Source organism: Sander lucioperca, chromosome 21 (assembly GCF_008315115.2).
Source record: "Sander lucioperca isolate FBNREF2018 chromosome 21, SLUC_FBN_1.2, whole genome shotgun sequence".
Lineage (NCBI taxonomy): Eukaryota > Metazoa > Chordata > Actinopteri > Perciformes > Percidae > Sander > Sander lucioperca.
Window position 1 is genome coordinate 28,126,867 of NC_050193.1, and position 15,076 is coordinate 28,141,942.

Below are 15,076 nucleotides of genomic sequence, written 5' to 3' on the forward strand. Positions count from 1 at the left end.
GTCGATTAGTTGACTAATCGGTCGTTTTTGGTCTTAGTCAACTTAGATTTCTTTAGTCGATTAGTCATGTTTTATGCTTTTTTCATGCTGAATGACTTATTTCCAAGAAACGTACGAGCACATCTCTGGTAAACACAAGAATTAAAGTGGTGCTCTTGCATGACTCTTTGCAGAGAAACTCAGATTTACAGATCTGTCGATTAAATCAACTAAACGATTAGTCGATACAATTGAATGAGTGTTAGTCGACTAAGAATTTCTTTAAATCGAGCACAGCCCTAGTTTACAGTGGCTACTTTTTCACTGCTTCATGACTATGGTGACATGTTTTACATGGATGCTTAGATCTTTACACGTTTCCCACAGTGCACTGAGGTATGTAACTACTAATATATAGGGCTGCGCAATTAATTGAATTTTGATCGCGATTTCGGCTCCTAACGATGACAAAAACAATGTAATCGAGAAAAAAATTTATATTTTGCACATTACATTTTGCAAGTAAACTCGTATTTTGTCTTGTGTTCTGAAGAGCTGTTCAATTAATTGCACAGCCCTACTTGTAAAAGGGTTGTAACATGCCATTGTGTTAAGTTAAGTTACCAGCTGGATGGCACTGTATTGGCTGTTATAAGTCCCTTTTTGTTTTGAATGTATTTGGTAATAAAATCTGTTAAGTTTAAAGCTGTTGGCACAGAAAGGTAATTCTAGTGGAGCGGAAAGGCACGAGGGTCCTAACTTACACAATAAAAAAAATTTAGATTTCTTTAGTCGATTAGTCATGTTTTATGCTTTTTTCATGCTGAATGACTTATTTCCAAGAAACAAGTCATAAAAGCACATCTCTGGTAAACACAAGAATTAAAGTGGTGCTTTTGCAGTGTTAGTCGACTAAGAATTTCTTTAATCGAGCACAGTCCTAGAAACTAATTGTGAGTAGCCTAATTGTCATTTGGGGCATTGTTGCCACTGAGCTGGAAGCAGTGTCACCACGTGACTCCTGTAGTGAGCGAGCCTGCTGTTTGTTCAGCGAGGCAGAGGAGAAGAAAAATGGCGGCTCTAGGCGAACCCAAACAGGACGCCGGGCTAACGTTTTGAGCTTTCACACCCGAAAAGACACAGGGGCTCCACGGGGTTACTGCACCGTCTGAATCCCCACCGGTCCATCGTTGCCGCTTTCGTTTGCGTTCGTGTAGGCTAAATAAACGCAATCATTGGGATATTAAAATAATAGATTTCGCCTATCATGAGAGGGAAAAGAGGCAGGCCGCCCAAACCGCTACCAGCCGAGGACTCGTCCGCAGCTACGGCCCGAGGCTTGCGACCTAGGAGGAATCTCAAGCCCAGGTTGAGGGATAGCGGGGATGAAGACGTCGAGAGCCCCACAAGGGAGACCCCTAAGTCGGCCAAGAAGAGGAAGGCGGGATCCGTCACGTCAACACGGGGCAGGGGACGAGGTAGAGGCGGCGGCGGTGGAAGAGGAGGCAGAGGGGGCCGTGGAGGAAAGCGCACGGCTGCCTGCAAAACAGTGGTGTACGACGACCACGAGAGTGACGAGGACGACGATGCTGTCAGTCTGAGGTCGGAGGAGGACGAGTTTGTTGAGGAGGAACCTCAGTCCGATGAGGATGAGGCCATCGGAGAGGAGTCTGATTGCCTTGAAGATGATGTGCTGGACGAAGAGGTGGAGGAGGAGGAGGATAATGCCAGCTACTGCACAGAGAGTAGCTTTCGGAGTCAGAGCACACACGCCAGCACTCCGGGTAAATACACACTATGATCAGGCAGTGGCTGCAGTGTCTCAATGTGCACTGCAGAAGTTGGGAAATGCATCAAGTAAATGCTGCTGATTATTGTTTCTGGTCCGTGCAGGAAGCAGTAAGGTTATTGTTCAAAATGGAGAATGCACACTGTATGAACACAGGCCGCAGTCAGCTCGTTACTGCTGCAGGTGCTGTATCACTAGCGTACCATCACTGTCATCACATTTTAAAGCACGCCGTTTTATATAATTCACACGTTTTAACAATGACTCCGAATGCATCTAACTCGAAAAAGTATTCAGTTGCATTTAGGTTAATAACTTAGCTGCTAGCGTGCTAACGTTAGCATGTTGTAATTAGCTGCCTACTGAAGTGTGATAGTTAACGTTAGGTAACGGTGACTTTACGAAAGCTACTATAGCTCAATTCAACACGTACTGCTTTATAGTTAGAAGTGAAGAAGAAATTGTAGTTTCAGATTTAAAGTTGATAAAAAGAAACATAAAATAGCCAGCTAGCTAACTTAGCGTGGCTAGCATGCTTGTCATTTTGACACTTTGGCAGCTTTCAACTTTGTTAACCCTACAATTCATCACTCCCAAACTCACTTAAAACACGACAGCTAATGTCTCTTACGGTGCAGCACAAAGAAAGGGGGGTTAAAATGTGTGGTCTGACTAACATTTACGTGATTAGCCAGTTGGACAGCTAATGTTTTCCTAGATACATCCTCATTAAGCTAATAGTTGACACTGGCCATGTGTTTGAGTCAGCTCAGCCAAAGTAGCACACTTAAAGTTTGCTACCAACTTTAAACCAGACTCTTCTGTTGAGTTGTTTTGTCTGTTTGAGGGGTTATAACAAACTAACTGCACCTGTAGGTTTGAGAATATAAGAGTTACAACTACATTTAGAAATAATGCACAATATATCCAACTGCATGTTGGATATATTGGTATCCAAACGAACAAATAGGCCTACATAAGAGCAGGGTGATGTTGATAAGATCAAACCTCACAGTATTTTGACTATTGTACCTCAATATATAGTTCAGTTCAGTCATTCAGTTATTATCCCCCACTGGATTTGCGGTCAGGAGCGCACAATAAAAAACAAGTGCAAAAATGTTTCCTGTACAGTACATACGATATTCAGAACACAATAATACTACAACAGCAATCTCAACATTTTTTAATTACATGTGCATATTAAGACGAATATCTGACTCTCAAGTATAAGAAAAAACAACATTTTAGATGTTTATTTTCCTCTGCTGTAAGCTCTGAAGCAAAACTATCTAATTATGGTTTACTGATATCATTTTTGTATCCTACAGGGAAGAAAAAAGTACGGGCTCCCCGACCTCGCACTCCCATCCTCGAGGAGAAGGAGATTCCTGCTCTTCAGCTTCCTGACTCCTCTGAGGATCTCCTGGTGCCTAACGAGGAGCTGCTCAATGCCACCTCCATCTACGAAGTGCTACGGAACTTCAGCATGGTGCTGCGTCTCTCCCCCTTCCGCTTCGAGGACTTCTGCGCGGCTCTGGTAGGCCAGGAGCAGTGCACTTTAATAGCAGAGACCCATAATTCCCTTTTGAAAGTCATCCTACGCGAGGAGGACACATCCAACACTACCTTTGGCCCCGCTGACCTAAAGGACAGCGTCAACTCCACTCTGTACTTTATAGACGGCATGACATGGCCTGAGGTGTTGCGGGCGTACTGCGAGAGCGACCGGGAGTACCATCACGTCCTGCCGTATCAGGAAGTGGATGAGTATCCCTATGGTCCGCTCGAAAGTAAGATCAAGGTGTTGCAGTTTTTGGTGGACCAGTTTCTGACCACCAACATCGCCCGCGAGGAGCTGATGTCCGACGGCAGCATGCAGTACGACGACCACTGCCGCGTCTGTCACCGCCTGGGCGACCTGCTGTGCTGCGAGACCTGCACGGCGGTCTACCACCTGGAGTGTGTGAAACCACCACTGACGGAGGTTCCAGAGGACGAGTGGCAGTGCGAGATTTGCGTGGCACACAAGGTGCCGGGTGTCACAGACTGTGTGGGCGAGGCGCAGAAGAACAGGCCCTACATCCGCCAGGAGCCCATCGGATACGACCGCCACCAGAGGAAATACTGGTTCCTCAACAGAAGGATTATTGTGTAAGTTAGGACCCTCGTGCATTTCCGCTCCACTAGAATTACCTTTCTGTGCCAACAGCTTTAAACTTAACAGATTTTATTACCAAATACATTCAAAACAAAAAGGGACTTATAACAGCCAATACAGTGCCATCCAGCTGGTAACTTAACTTAACACAATGGCATGTTACAACCCTTTTACAAGTAGGGCTGTGCAATTAATTGAACAGCTCTTCAGAACACAAGACAAAATACGAGTTTACTTGCAAAATGTAATGTGCAAAATATAATTTTTTTTCTCGATTACATTGTTTTTGTCATCGTTAGGAGCCGAAATCGCGATCAAAATTCAATCAATTGCGCAGCCCTATATATTAGTAGTTACATACCTCAGTGCACTGTGGGAAACGTGTAAAGATCTAAGCATCCATGTAAAACATGTCACCATAGTCATGAAGCAGTGAAAAAGTAGCCACTGTAAACTAGGGCTGTGCTCGATTTAAAGAAATTCTTAGTCGACTAACACTCATTCAATTGTATCGACTAATCGATTAGTTGATTTAATCGACAGATCTGTAAATCTGAGTTTCTCTGCAAAGAGTCATGCAAGAGCACCACTTTAATTCTTGTGTTTACCAGAGATGTGCTCGTACGTTTCTTGGAAATAAGCCATTCAGCATGAAAAAAGTATAAAACATGACCAAAACGACCGATTAGTCGACTAATCGACTAAGAGGGAGCAGCCCTACTGTAAACTGTAGTTAACCATGACCCAGGTAAATATTCAATAATAGCCTTTTGAAACCAAATGCACATTTACTCTAAATTACAAAAAAAATCCTCCAAATCAAATTGCAGCCAATTGAAAACAGTTTCCTAAAAGAAAAAAAAAAGGCCTGCAGCTAGAGAGTGAAACTGAAAGTTGCAGTGAAAATCACTGGGCGCGTGGAATGCAACGTGTTACCATGAATTCAGTCATCAGTTTGAATAGGGATTACAAAAGAGACATGCAATCCAAGTCCTGTTATCTTAAGTGATGTGTTTCCTGGCTGCCTCCCCCTCACCCCAAGCTTATGTTAGACTTTGTAAATAAGAGGCTGAATTCCCCTTACTGCGAGAAAGTATCTGACCTGTACATGTTTTTAATTTGGTTAATTAAATAAAAAAAAAAGGCCCTCGATGTTTGAGCTCAACTATTGTGCACCAAGAAGAATATTAGCAGTCTTTTAGAGTCCCAGTGTAACCTGTCCTTGACACTCGGTTTATCTGGAACCACATTATCTTTAACTTCTTCACAGACAGCGGATGTCATTCTGTATGAATCAGCTTGTTACTGCAATTGAATTTGTGTATGGAACTTATTTTTTTTGCAGCTTGCTTGTACAGGGTTCTCCCTACCTTTTTTTTTTTTTTTTTTTTTAATAACGCTATCTCAGCAGAGTGCAGAGTTGATTTAATCTAACTGAGAAGAATAGAAGACTGTTTCTTTAACTAAAGTTAAAAGTCACACTAATCTACAAGGTATAATCAGGTGCCATTAATCACTGTCGTACAGCGACCAAGTTTATGTTTTCTCGGTTACATTTGATTGTAACGATACCTTGCAGTGAAGTGATAGAACAAGTCATGTGGTTTGTTCCGGATATTTAACAATGCATCTAAGAACCTGTCCTGCTCTAACTCCCCAGCGAGGAGGACGGGGAGCACGAGAAGAAGAAGATCTGGTACTATAGCACCAAGGCGCAGCTGTCGGAGCTCATGGAGTGCCTGGATAAGCAGTACTGGGAGATGGACCTCCATGCCACCCTGGAGGAGATGAAGGAAGAAGTGCAAGCCCACATGGACATCACAGAGGACCTCACCAACAAAGCCCGTGGAAACAATAAAGCCTACCTCACTGCTGTCAACGGTACGGATCTGATACGGTCTTCATTCCCCCCAAAATAGAGCTACATTTGAGCCCTGTAATAGTGTGAGTAGTAGGGCTGGGACCATACGCTTCTGTCCCCATTCGATTCTTTCACGATACAGGGGTTTCCATTCGTGTTGCGATTGTCCTTTATTGCAATTCTAGAAATATTGCGATTTTTATAGCATTGAGTATTGTGATTTTCCTTTAACAAAAACAAAAGTTAAATAATACACTGCTAGAGACAGTTCTAAAAACTAATCGCTCTGTTTAGGAAACGGATATGATGGGGTCGCCATCAGGGGTACCGTATAAACGGAAAATATTTTGGGGAATCATCGGTAAAAATATTGATTCTAGGGAAAAGAAACGATTTTTTTAAACGTTTTTACGATTTTCGATTTATTTTTCCACCCCGTCTGATCAGGGCATCTATAACTTGAGCTGTAGGTGAAGGTATTTCTCTTTTTTTGTTTCCTGCAGACTTACATTCTTTAAACGGTCGCATCGAAGCTCCAGATAGCGTAGCTCCTCCCCTCAGGCAGCAGTGCTCTGCTACAGTACAACTGTTAGGCGCTGCCTTTTCTTTCTGCTTCACGCTCTCTCAGACAACAAGCAACCGTTTTCCTCCTCTACCTCCCGCCAAGGAGACGGCGTGGTCTGAAAGCTTTTGATTACTAGGCCAGCAGTTTCCGTTTGTGTGTGACAGGCTGCCATATCTGTTTTCGTAGCAGTGTTCCTGTCTCTGTCACCAAAAGTGCCTGAATTTCAGCTCTCAAAAGGACCGTGTGTGGTGCTATGTTTTATTGGGGAAGTTCCTCTGGCATCCTGTCAAAAGCTAGAAGTTGGAATAGGTATTCTGTAGCTCTAAATGGAATAGAGATGTTTTTGTAAAGTGATTAATGGGTTTTGCTGGTATTTTTCATCCGTTAAAAACCCGCTGCAGCACAGTGCTGCCTGCGCTTTGCATTTCTTCATCTGGGATGGTTGGGAAACAGCTCTTCCTGTAGTCCTCTAGTAAAAAAAACTGTAGTTATACAACATGGTTAGACAGGATATTAGATCTAGAGATCTTGGCCCTTTCAGGAAAGAAAATCTGCCCCGTCTGGATCTGTGTGAATGTAAATCAATTTCTTTGCCGGGTTAACTGAGTTACAGACTTTAGATTTACTAGAGTCTAAGAACAAGTTCATATTATTTGTGTTATTATATTTCTTCATACAACCAGTTATAAGTCACCTGGAACTGAAAAGCAGCGTTGATTTTATCACTGGAGTATGTTGTGCTCCAGTTGCTGGTTAGAGCACTCCTTTCAAATTATTGTTTGTAGAGCTGAAACGATCAGTCGAATCACAGACAATTTAGCAGCAACTATTGTTTATTACTTCAGTCATTTTTTAAGTGCTCATATTATGCTCATTTTCAGGTTCATAATTGTATTTGGAGGTTGTACCAGAATAGGTTTATGTGGTTTAATTTTCACAAAACACCATATATTTGTTGTACTGTACTGCTGCAGCTCCTCTTTTCACCCTGTGTGTTGAGCTCTCTGTTTTAGCTACAGAGTGAGACATCTCACTTCTGTTCCATCTTTGTTGGGAGTCGCACATGTGCAGTAGCTAGGTAAGGACTACTAGCCAGTCAGAAGCAGAGTATGAGGGCGTGCCATGCTAGCAGCTAGGTGAGCATTATAACGTGTGTTCCAAAGTGACCACGTTTGTCTCTGAAGTAAAGGCTGGACTACAATAGAGCTGTTTGGAGCAGTTTGTGAACAGTGTTTTCTGTTGGAGATGGTAAGTCCCTTTGGGGTGGACTTTGGGCTTTTTCACTTTGTGAACATATAACATGCACAAAAAAGATATATAACACAATAAAGGAAAGGGGGAAAAAGCCAAAAAGCATAATATGAGCACTTTAAATAAAAAAATAAATAAAAAAACACCCATCAAAAGGTTCTCAAATGTGAGGATGTTCTGCCTTTTTAAAAATGTAGTAGTAAACTGAACACCTATGGGTTTTGGACTGATGGTAAAACACGGTATTTGAAGAAGTTGCATTGGGTTCTGGGAAATTATAGTAGGCAATTTTAAACAATTTTTTGCCGTTTTATAGACAAAAGGATTACATGTTTTTTGGCAGATTTAAAAAAAAATGTATTAGTTGCAGCCCTAATGATTTAATTGGAGCAAATGATCGTGATATGCAAATGTAAGGAATGAGGAGTGTTTTATGTAATTTACAATATTTAAATGTTTTTTCCCCGAGAAGTTCTGAGTATGGACTGGATTGGTTTCCTCTGGCTTTCAGATGTGATCACGGAGCGCATGAAGGTGAAGCGGGAGGCACAGGAAGCAAAAAGGCGGGAAGAGAACGTGAAGCAGGAAGCAGAAACCGGCTCTGTTAAGACAGCGGAGGACCCCCCCGAGCTCACCTCGCAGCTCGACAACGGAGAGCGCAAAGAGGCCAAGGAAGATGCTGGTTGCCAAGGTAAAAGTCAGCTTCATATACAGTACGATATGAGGAAAGTATGGGATATGCAATAACTTTGAATATCACCATAAGTATGTTACTTGGGATAAACGGATATTGAAGTGGACTCACTTCTGCTGCTTTCAGTATTCTGCTGAAATACAACAAATTGCTCGTAAAAATGTTAAACGAATGAAAGGAAATCATTTTCAATGTTATTGTATTGAACAAATTGAACATTGAATTGAATATAAAAGGCACCCACTAAAAAAACAATGACAGTTGTATTTTAAAGTGCAGTTTACTGATATTTTCTTTCAACAAACTCCAAAAATCTCTTAGTGTCTATCGCGATATGTCACATAGAGATGGTCTGATACCATTTTTTTGCTTCCCGATACCGATTCCGATACCTCAACTTGCGTGTCGGCCGATACCGAGTACTGATCCGATACCAGTATGTCATATATTTTATTATGTTTTAACAGCTGTATACTACTATCCCTGTATGGATGTGATATGATTTCTATCTTTGTTGTCAGTCTGGCTCAGGTTAAAGTCTTTGTGAAAAATGAATGCCACAGAACTTTCTTTTATTCTGCAGTTTGACAGTCAGTTATAACGGAAAAAGAACATAAATAAACTGCTTTGACGTAGATTTTCTTTAGGGCTGTATCATGTGGTATTGGAACGGTGCATAAACTCCAGTACATACCGATGCCAGCATTTTAGGCAGTATCAGAGACAATACCGATACTGGTATCGGTATTGGAACATCTCTAATGTCAGAGCCTTTCGTGAGGTGATTATTGCACCAGTTGATATCGCGATGACAATAAAAAAACGATATATTGTGCAGCCCTAATGTACAGTATTCTGTCATTCTCTACATGCCATTTCTCCTAAAGCAAGACCTTAACAGAAGACTCAATAGTGCTGATAGCAGCAGGTTTACTTTTCTTGAATTGCATGGTGAAACTGTGTCCGTGGTTGCTCCGCGGCAGCATCAAGACCTTTACCTGTACCTGACTTTCTGCTAAATAATATGATGTCTCCGCTGGTGCTGTTTGCCCTGTGTGTGTATGTCATACCACAGCAGCCACGGCTCCCCCTGCTGCAGAGGAGAGCTGCGAGTCTGACCCTAACGCCGGCTCTACCACCCAGGACGCAGCTGCGCCTAAAACGGACTCCCTCGAACCTAACAAGGAAACGCAGCCTGCTCACTCTGCGGGCCAGGAGAGTGGGGAGTCCCCTCCGTTGGCAAAGCAGGAAAGGACAGGTACTCGGAGTCAAATATGGACCCTGTTGTTTCGCTCCGGAGTCCAGCTATCTATCAGCCGCATCTCTAGCTGTTCAACTCACCCTCCATTGCCGCACATCCATCTGCATCCGTCTGCTTGTGAAGTAGGACTTTATTTGTCCCAACATGGGCAGTTGGATCAATTAAAATACAACATATAATAATAATAATAATAATAATAATAATACTGATAAAACGTAGTAAAAACAAAGTAAAAAGCTGATATTACCTTTTTCTATTTGAGTTCAGCCTGTCTGTGCTGGTTGCTACTAACCATAGCCCGCCCTCTTCGCCCGGCTCAATTCAAACAACTTTATTTATCCCAAAAGGGCAACAAAACGGGTAATGGAGGCAAGAAGAGCGGCAAGGTTGCTTCCATTAGCAACATTTAAGAGCCTAATGGCAGAAGGGATGAAGGAATACACATATCAAATGTTGGGTGTAAGGCGGTGGCTACACTGATTTGTTGTTTTAGTCTCTATACATTTATAATTTTATAGTCGGGACAGAAAACTAAATCATGTGTCAAAAAAAAGAAATTAATGACAGTTTTTTCGGGACATTGTTTTTTTCTAATTGGGCTTGATGAGGCATTCCAAGATTTTTTTTTTTTTTTGATGAATTATAATGAAATATTTGAGGAGGCTGTAATGAATGCAGTGTACACCATCTCTGGCAAGCCTGGCATTATATTGAGGTGATGTAGGTGTTCCAGTGCATTGAACTTGTTTTCCTTTTCTCATACCTCTGTCATATCTGCAAGCTTTAGAGATCTGTCCAACATTCTGCCTGACAAACCAGCGTGGCCGTTCCCCTGGGGCTCTAGCATCACATTTCGCTATGCCAGTCACAAATTCTGTATTACTGGTCTCTGTTTGCTTTTGTTCAGACAGTTTGTTTATTGTGTTGGCCGGCTGCTTTGGCTTTGGTTTTACATGGCTTTGAACAAGCTACTGTGTGTCTCCTTCTTATGTTACATATTCTCTAGCGGAGAATTGTTTCCTCAGCTGAATGTATGATGTCTTCAGCCTCCATGGATGGCATGCACTGTGAAAAACGCCTTTGTGGGTCTCTGTGTTTAACCTGGACAAAAATAACATTTCAGACAAAAGACTCATAGCTGTGTTGGCCAATAAGTTCTTCTTTCTTTGGGTAGCTCAACCAAAACATTGTAACTCTCATCACACATGCAACAGTTGAGTAACCAGAAATAGCCTGATCCTTTTAGGTTCCCCTTCACAGCGTCTCTTCCATATCTTCAGAAAACATGAAATTAGACTGCGAGAAGGTATTTTTTCCTTTCATTTAATTGTTCTTGAGAGACCTGAAGCTGGCGCGGGCCGTTTTCTGCCATTCGTCTTGTCCTGACCCACCTACTCTTAAACATGAAACTAAAGCTAAATGTTCCATTTATTTTTTGGTGCATTCATTTCTTGTCTTGTGTTGCGGTCTTTGAAAAGCACGCTTTTGGCACCGTGGTAGACGGCATCTCTGGCAGCAGCTAGCACGCCACATCTGTCACAACCGGCTCCTTATTCTCATTCCAATTTATGGGCATTTGTGTGGGTTCCTGTTGCTCAGACAAAAGGCCCTCTGCCTGGAAGCCCCACCTGCTACCTCATCAACAAAGAGCTGCATATATATGCAGGACTGTCTCCCCTAACAACTCAAAGACAGAGCTGTTGTCTTGAATTGGCTCTGCAGCAAGTGCACAGCTTGTTTTGGATTTGTGTTGCCTTTCCTGTCCAAGATGGGTTTGGTTTTAGAGGCCTAACCGGGCTGATGAAGCACTTAATGGTTTCACTAAGGACTCTCACTAAAGACTTTTTTTTTTGTGCAGTTGGTTGGTCATATGCAAAATGTCAGGTCTTGAGACCTGGTGTTGCATTGAACTAGTCTATATCCACGACGTTCCACTTCCAGGATTGCTCCGGTGCGGCCGGTAATTCTGGCGGATGGCCCTCTTTTCAGCCGGATGTCTGTTACCTTCCTCTTTCTTTGTGTTGGCGTTCTAACCTCCGGTGGATTTGTGAGGACTATGGTTAACTGCTCCTCAGATCTCTGCAGGGTAAATCCAGACAGCTAGCTAGACTATCTGTCCAATCTGAGTTTTTTGTTGCACGACTAAAACAACCTTTAAACGTACACGTGTTCCACCAAAACAAGTTTCCTACCTAGGCTATTTTTCAGCGGCACTGTGGCTCTGTCCGGCGCCTAGCGCCGCCCAAGACGATTGTGATTGATTTAAAGAAATGCCAAGAAACCAGAGCACATTGTTCTCCCATCCCAGAATACTGTGTGGTGTAGCCAGACCCTCCTCCACAGCGCTGTGGAGGAGGGTCTGGGAGAGCGAGACTACATTGAACAAGATCTGGCCGAGCTATATTGACAATTTCCCAATTCGAGAGGTTGCATTTTTTCCACTACCAGTGTAATTTTTATTTATTTTTTACACCGCTGCCGTCTTTGCTAAAAGCCTGTTGCTTGTAATTGATGTCATTTAGATTCACTCCTTGCATCCCTAATACTTGCTTTACGCTTGTCCGAACATTTTTACTTTGTAGATAAGGATGTGAAAAACGAGTCTAGCAGTGAAGACAAGCACCCTGACGACTCCCAAGATCAGTCACAGCAGCAGTCCTCTCAACCAGAGGCGAGCGGTGGCAGCAGCCAGGTTTCTGTCCTCAGGAAACCAGAGCAGCCTGACCTGGCGGATCGGTCCTCGCGGTCCTCTTTTACCAGCCAGGATGGGACAGGTAAACGTGACTGAGGCTCGTTAGGGCTCGAAAAGTAGATTAACACAACTGACCGATTCCAAAGCCAGTGTTTAATTGTCTCTCGGTGTGTCTGTTTGGAATCAATGCTGAATTTGTGTCATCTGCTTTCTGAATGACAGACGAGTACAACAACAAGGCCAAGGCCGATAGCGGGAGACCAGCAGGACAGGAATCGAAAAACCAGACGTCGAGAGGCAGCAAAGAGGTGAGGCGGGGTTTTTCCAATCACAAAAGTTATTTTAATTCATAAGAAATCTTAAGGAAATCTGTTTTGAAATGGAAAAAAAGTGAGGACTTTGGTTAAAAAATTCAGTACTGACTAAGTTGTATCCAGCATCAAGGATCCTGTATTTTTTTTAGTTAATAAAGTTCTTTGTTAGCATAAACACTGCATTGACTACACCTAATTATTAATAAAATGAAGAAAGAAGGCTGTGTAGAGAAATGTTCTCCCATGTACAGTATGTACTCAGAAAGGTATTGTGTCAAAATCTTTCCAATCTCAAGTTTTAAAGCCACAAGTTGAACGCCCTGAAAAAGCAGCTTCTATTTTTATGTCTCGTAGTTGAATGTAATGTTCTCTCTCATGTTTCAGTCGTCTCCTGTACACTCTGATGGGGAATCTTCGCGTCTCAGCTTCTTGAAAAGGGACCTGATGGTGAATTTGAACAACTTGTTCAAACTGGGTCAGGAGGGCAAATACAGGGTCTACCACAACCAGTACAGCACCAATGTCCTGGCCCTAAACAAACATCAGCACCGGGAGGACCACGACAAGAGGCGCCACCTCTCCCACAAGTTCAGCCTGACCACCGCGTCGGAGTTCAAATGGAACGGCTCCATCTACGGTTCGCGGAGCCTGACTGTCTCCACCCTGCGTCTCACCATCATCCAGTTGGAGACCAATGTCCCTGGACCATTTATGCATCCTAACTGGGCGTCGCACAGGTACAACTCTGATCCAGCTGATGTGAAAGTCACTGGTGTTTGACTCTTTACGCTGGTAGGCAGGGATTGATACAAAATGTCTTGGTGACTTACAAAGTGTTAATAACTGCATAAGACAGGCTATTTTTACATTTATTAGAGATGTCCGATACTATTTTTTTCTTTCCGATATTGATTTCGATACCTGAACTTGCGTTTCGGCCGATACCGAGTAACAATCTGATACCATATAATGTATATTTTTTTACCAGCTGTATACTACTATCCCTGTATGGATGTGATATGATTGCTACTATTGTTTTATGGCCTGGCTCAGTTTAAACGCTTTGTAAAACATGAACAAATAGATACAGAGAATGAATGCCATAGAACTTTCTTTTATTGTGTAGTTTGACAGTCATAATGGAACCCCCCCCCCCCCATTAATAAACTACTTTTGAAGTTGATTTTTTTCAGGCTTAATTCACCAATACAGATAGCAGCATTTTAGGCAGTATCGGAGCCATTTCCAATCGGTATCAGAACAACTTTCCGACATTTATTTCAAGTTTGTATCAAAGTTTCTGTCCCAGTGTGGTGGGAGATCCATATTGATTTAGCCACCAAACGGTCTGGCATGAAGTTCCTCTAGCCATGGGGTGGTTAAAGGAATAGTCAGTTGTGCTGTGTTATATTTTGTTTTATACAATTTGTCTCTGTGTTGTTTTTTTTTTTCTAGGACCAACTGGAACAAAGCAGTGCAGATGTGCAGCAAGGCCAGGGAGTTTGCATTGGCCTTGGCCATACTGGAGTGTGCCATCAAACCAGTGGTCATGCTGCCTGTATGGAAAGATTCTCTTGGACACACAAGGTAAACAACTGTTGGCTACACACACTAAAAGCACATTAACATGTAGTGTGCTTTCCAAAAGCTTAAAGGCCTTTTTACAGTCGCCGTTCCCGACCTGTGACGTCAAAATGACGTAGATCTCCAGGATTTAAAGTGACCAGAGGTCGCGCACCACTCTATTTCTTTCACCGGCGCACGACAAAGCAGAAACAGAAATCATGGACGTGTTCGAGGGCAACCGAAAGCCAGGACTCTCAGAGTGACTGCAAGTCTCTCTTGTAAACTTACTGGGTTAAGATGAGTTCTTTTATGGTGAATGAAAGACTTGATCCGACGAAGTAGGTTATCGAATCGTTGCAGACATTCTGAAGTATTCAAAGTGCTTCTCTTCGTCTATCATCCTCATTTGTTTCACAAGGCTATTGAACTCACCATATTTATGTCTGGCGTTATTCAAAGGACGAACATTCCACCTTTTTTTTCTTCGTTTCTTAGCAAGCAGGCTCAAAAGCAGCTGTTCTTCCTCATCCATTGACTCCAATATCATCTTAGCCACTGTTGACATTGACGTCAATGCTGCTGCCAGTTCTGCCATTGTTTACCTTTTTCTTCTTCTTCTAGTCTGTAGAAATAGCAAAGTCGGTAGCCTTTCCTCAGTTCCTCCAGTCCAGTTTCCTCACCTCTGTTCAGGAGAAGACTGTAACTAGTGTCGCGACCACCACGCGCGAGTATAAATAGTTAGAGCGCTCCCATGACGTCACACAGTCGCGCGGCAGGTCGGGAATGGTGAGTATACTGAACGTTTAACAGGACTCAAGCTACTCCTCATCTGTGTCACTACTCCAGGGATTTCTTCAACCTGTTTGGAGTACACTATTGTTGATCAAACAAGGAGCACGCGCAGTAATAACTTTTCTATTTTCATACTGCCCATGCACCTTTA

The 15,076-nt window shown here is 42.7% G+C and overlaps 1 protein-coding gene across 5 annotated transcripts in view; it reads left to right on the plus strand.

Moving 5' to 3' along the window:
• Window positions 1-974: 974 nt before the first annotated feature.
• Window positions 975-15,076, plus strand: part of LOC116065435 (nucleosome-remodeling factor subunit BPTF-like) — a 34,960-nt gene continuing 20,858 nt past the window's right edge. The window contains exons 1-9 of one of the 5 annotated variants that reach the window (XM_035996457.1): window positions 975-1,763; window positions 3,100-3,922; window positions 5,590-5,810; window positions 8,118-8,297; window positions 9,376-9,558; window positions 12,144-12,335; window positions 12,476-12,561; window positions 12,952-13,304; window positions 14,023-14,154. In XM_035996457.1, the coding sequence (XP_035852350.1) occupies window positions 1,247-1,763; window positions 3,100-3,922; window positions 5,590-5,810; window positions 8,118-8,297; window positions 9,376-9,558; window positions 12,144-12,335; window positions 12,476-12,561; window positions 12,952-13,304; window positions 14,023-14,154 (2,687 nt within the window). In that variant the 5' untranslated portion in view covers window positions 975-1,246. The remainder of the gene's footprint in view (window positions 1,764-3,099; window positions 3,923-5,589; window positions 5,811-8,117; window positions 8,298-9,375; window positions 9,559-12,143; window positions 12,336-12,475; window positions 12,562-12,951; window positions 13,305-14,022; window positions 14,155-15,076) is intronic. The other 4 variants (XM_035996458.1, XM_035996460.1, XM_035996459.1 and 1 more) reach the window with 4 other exon arrangements.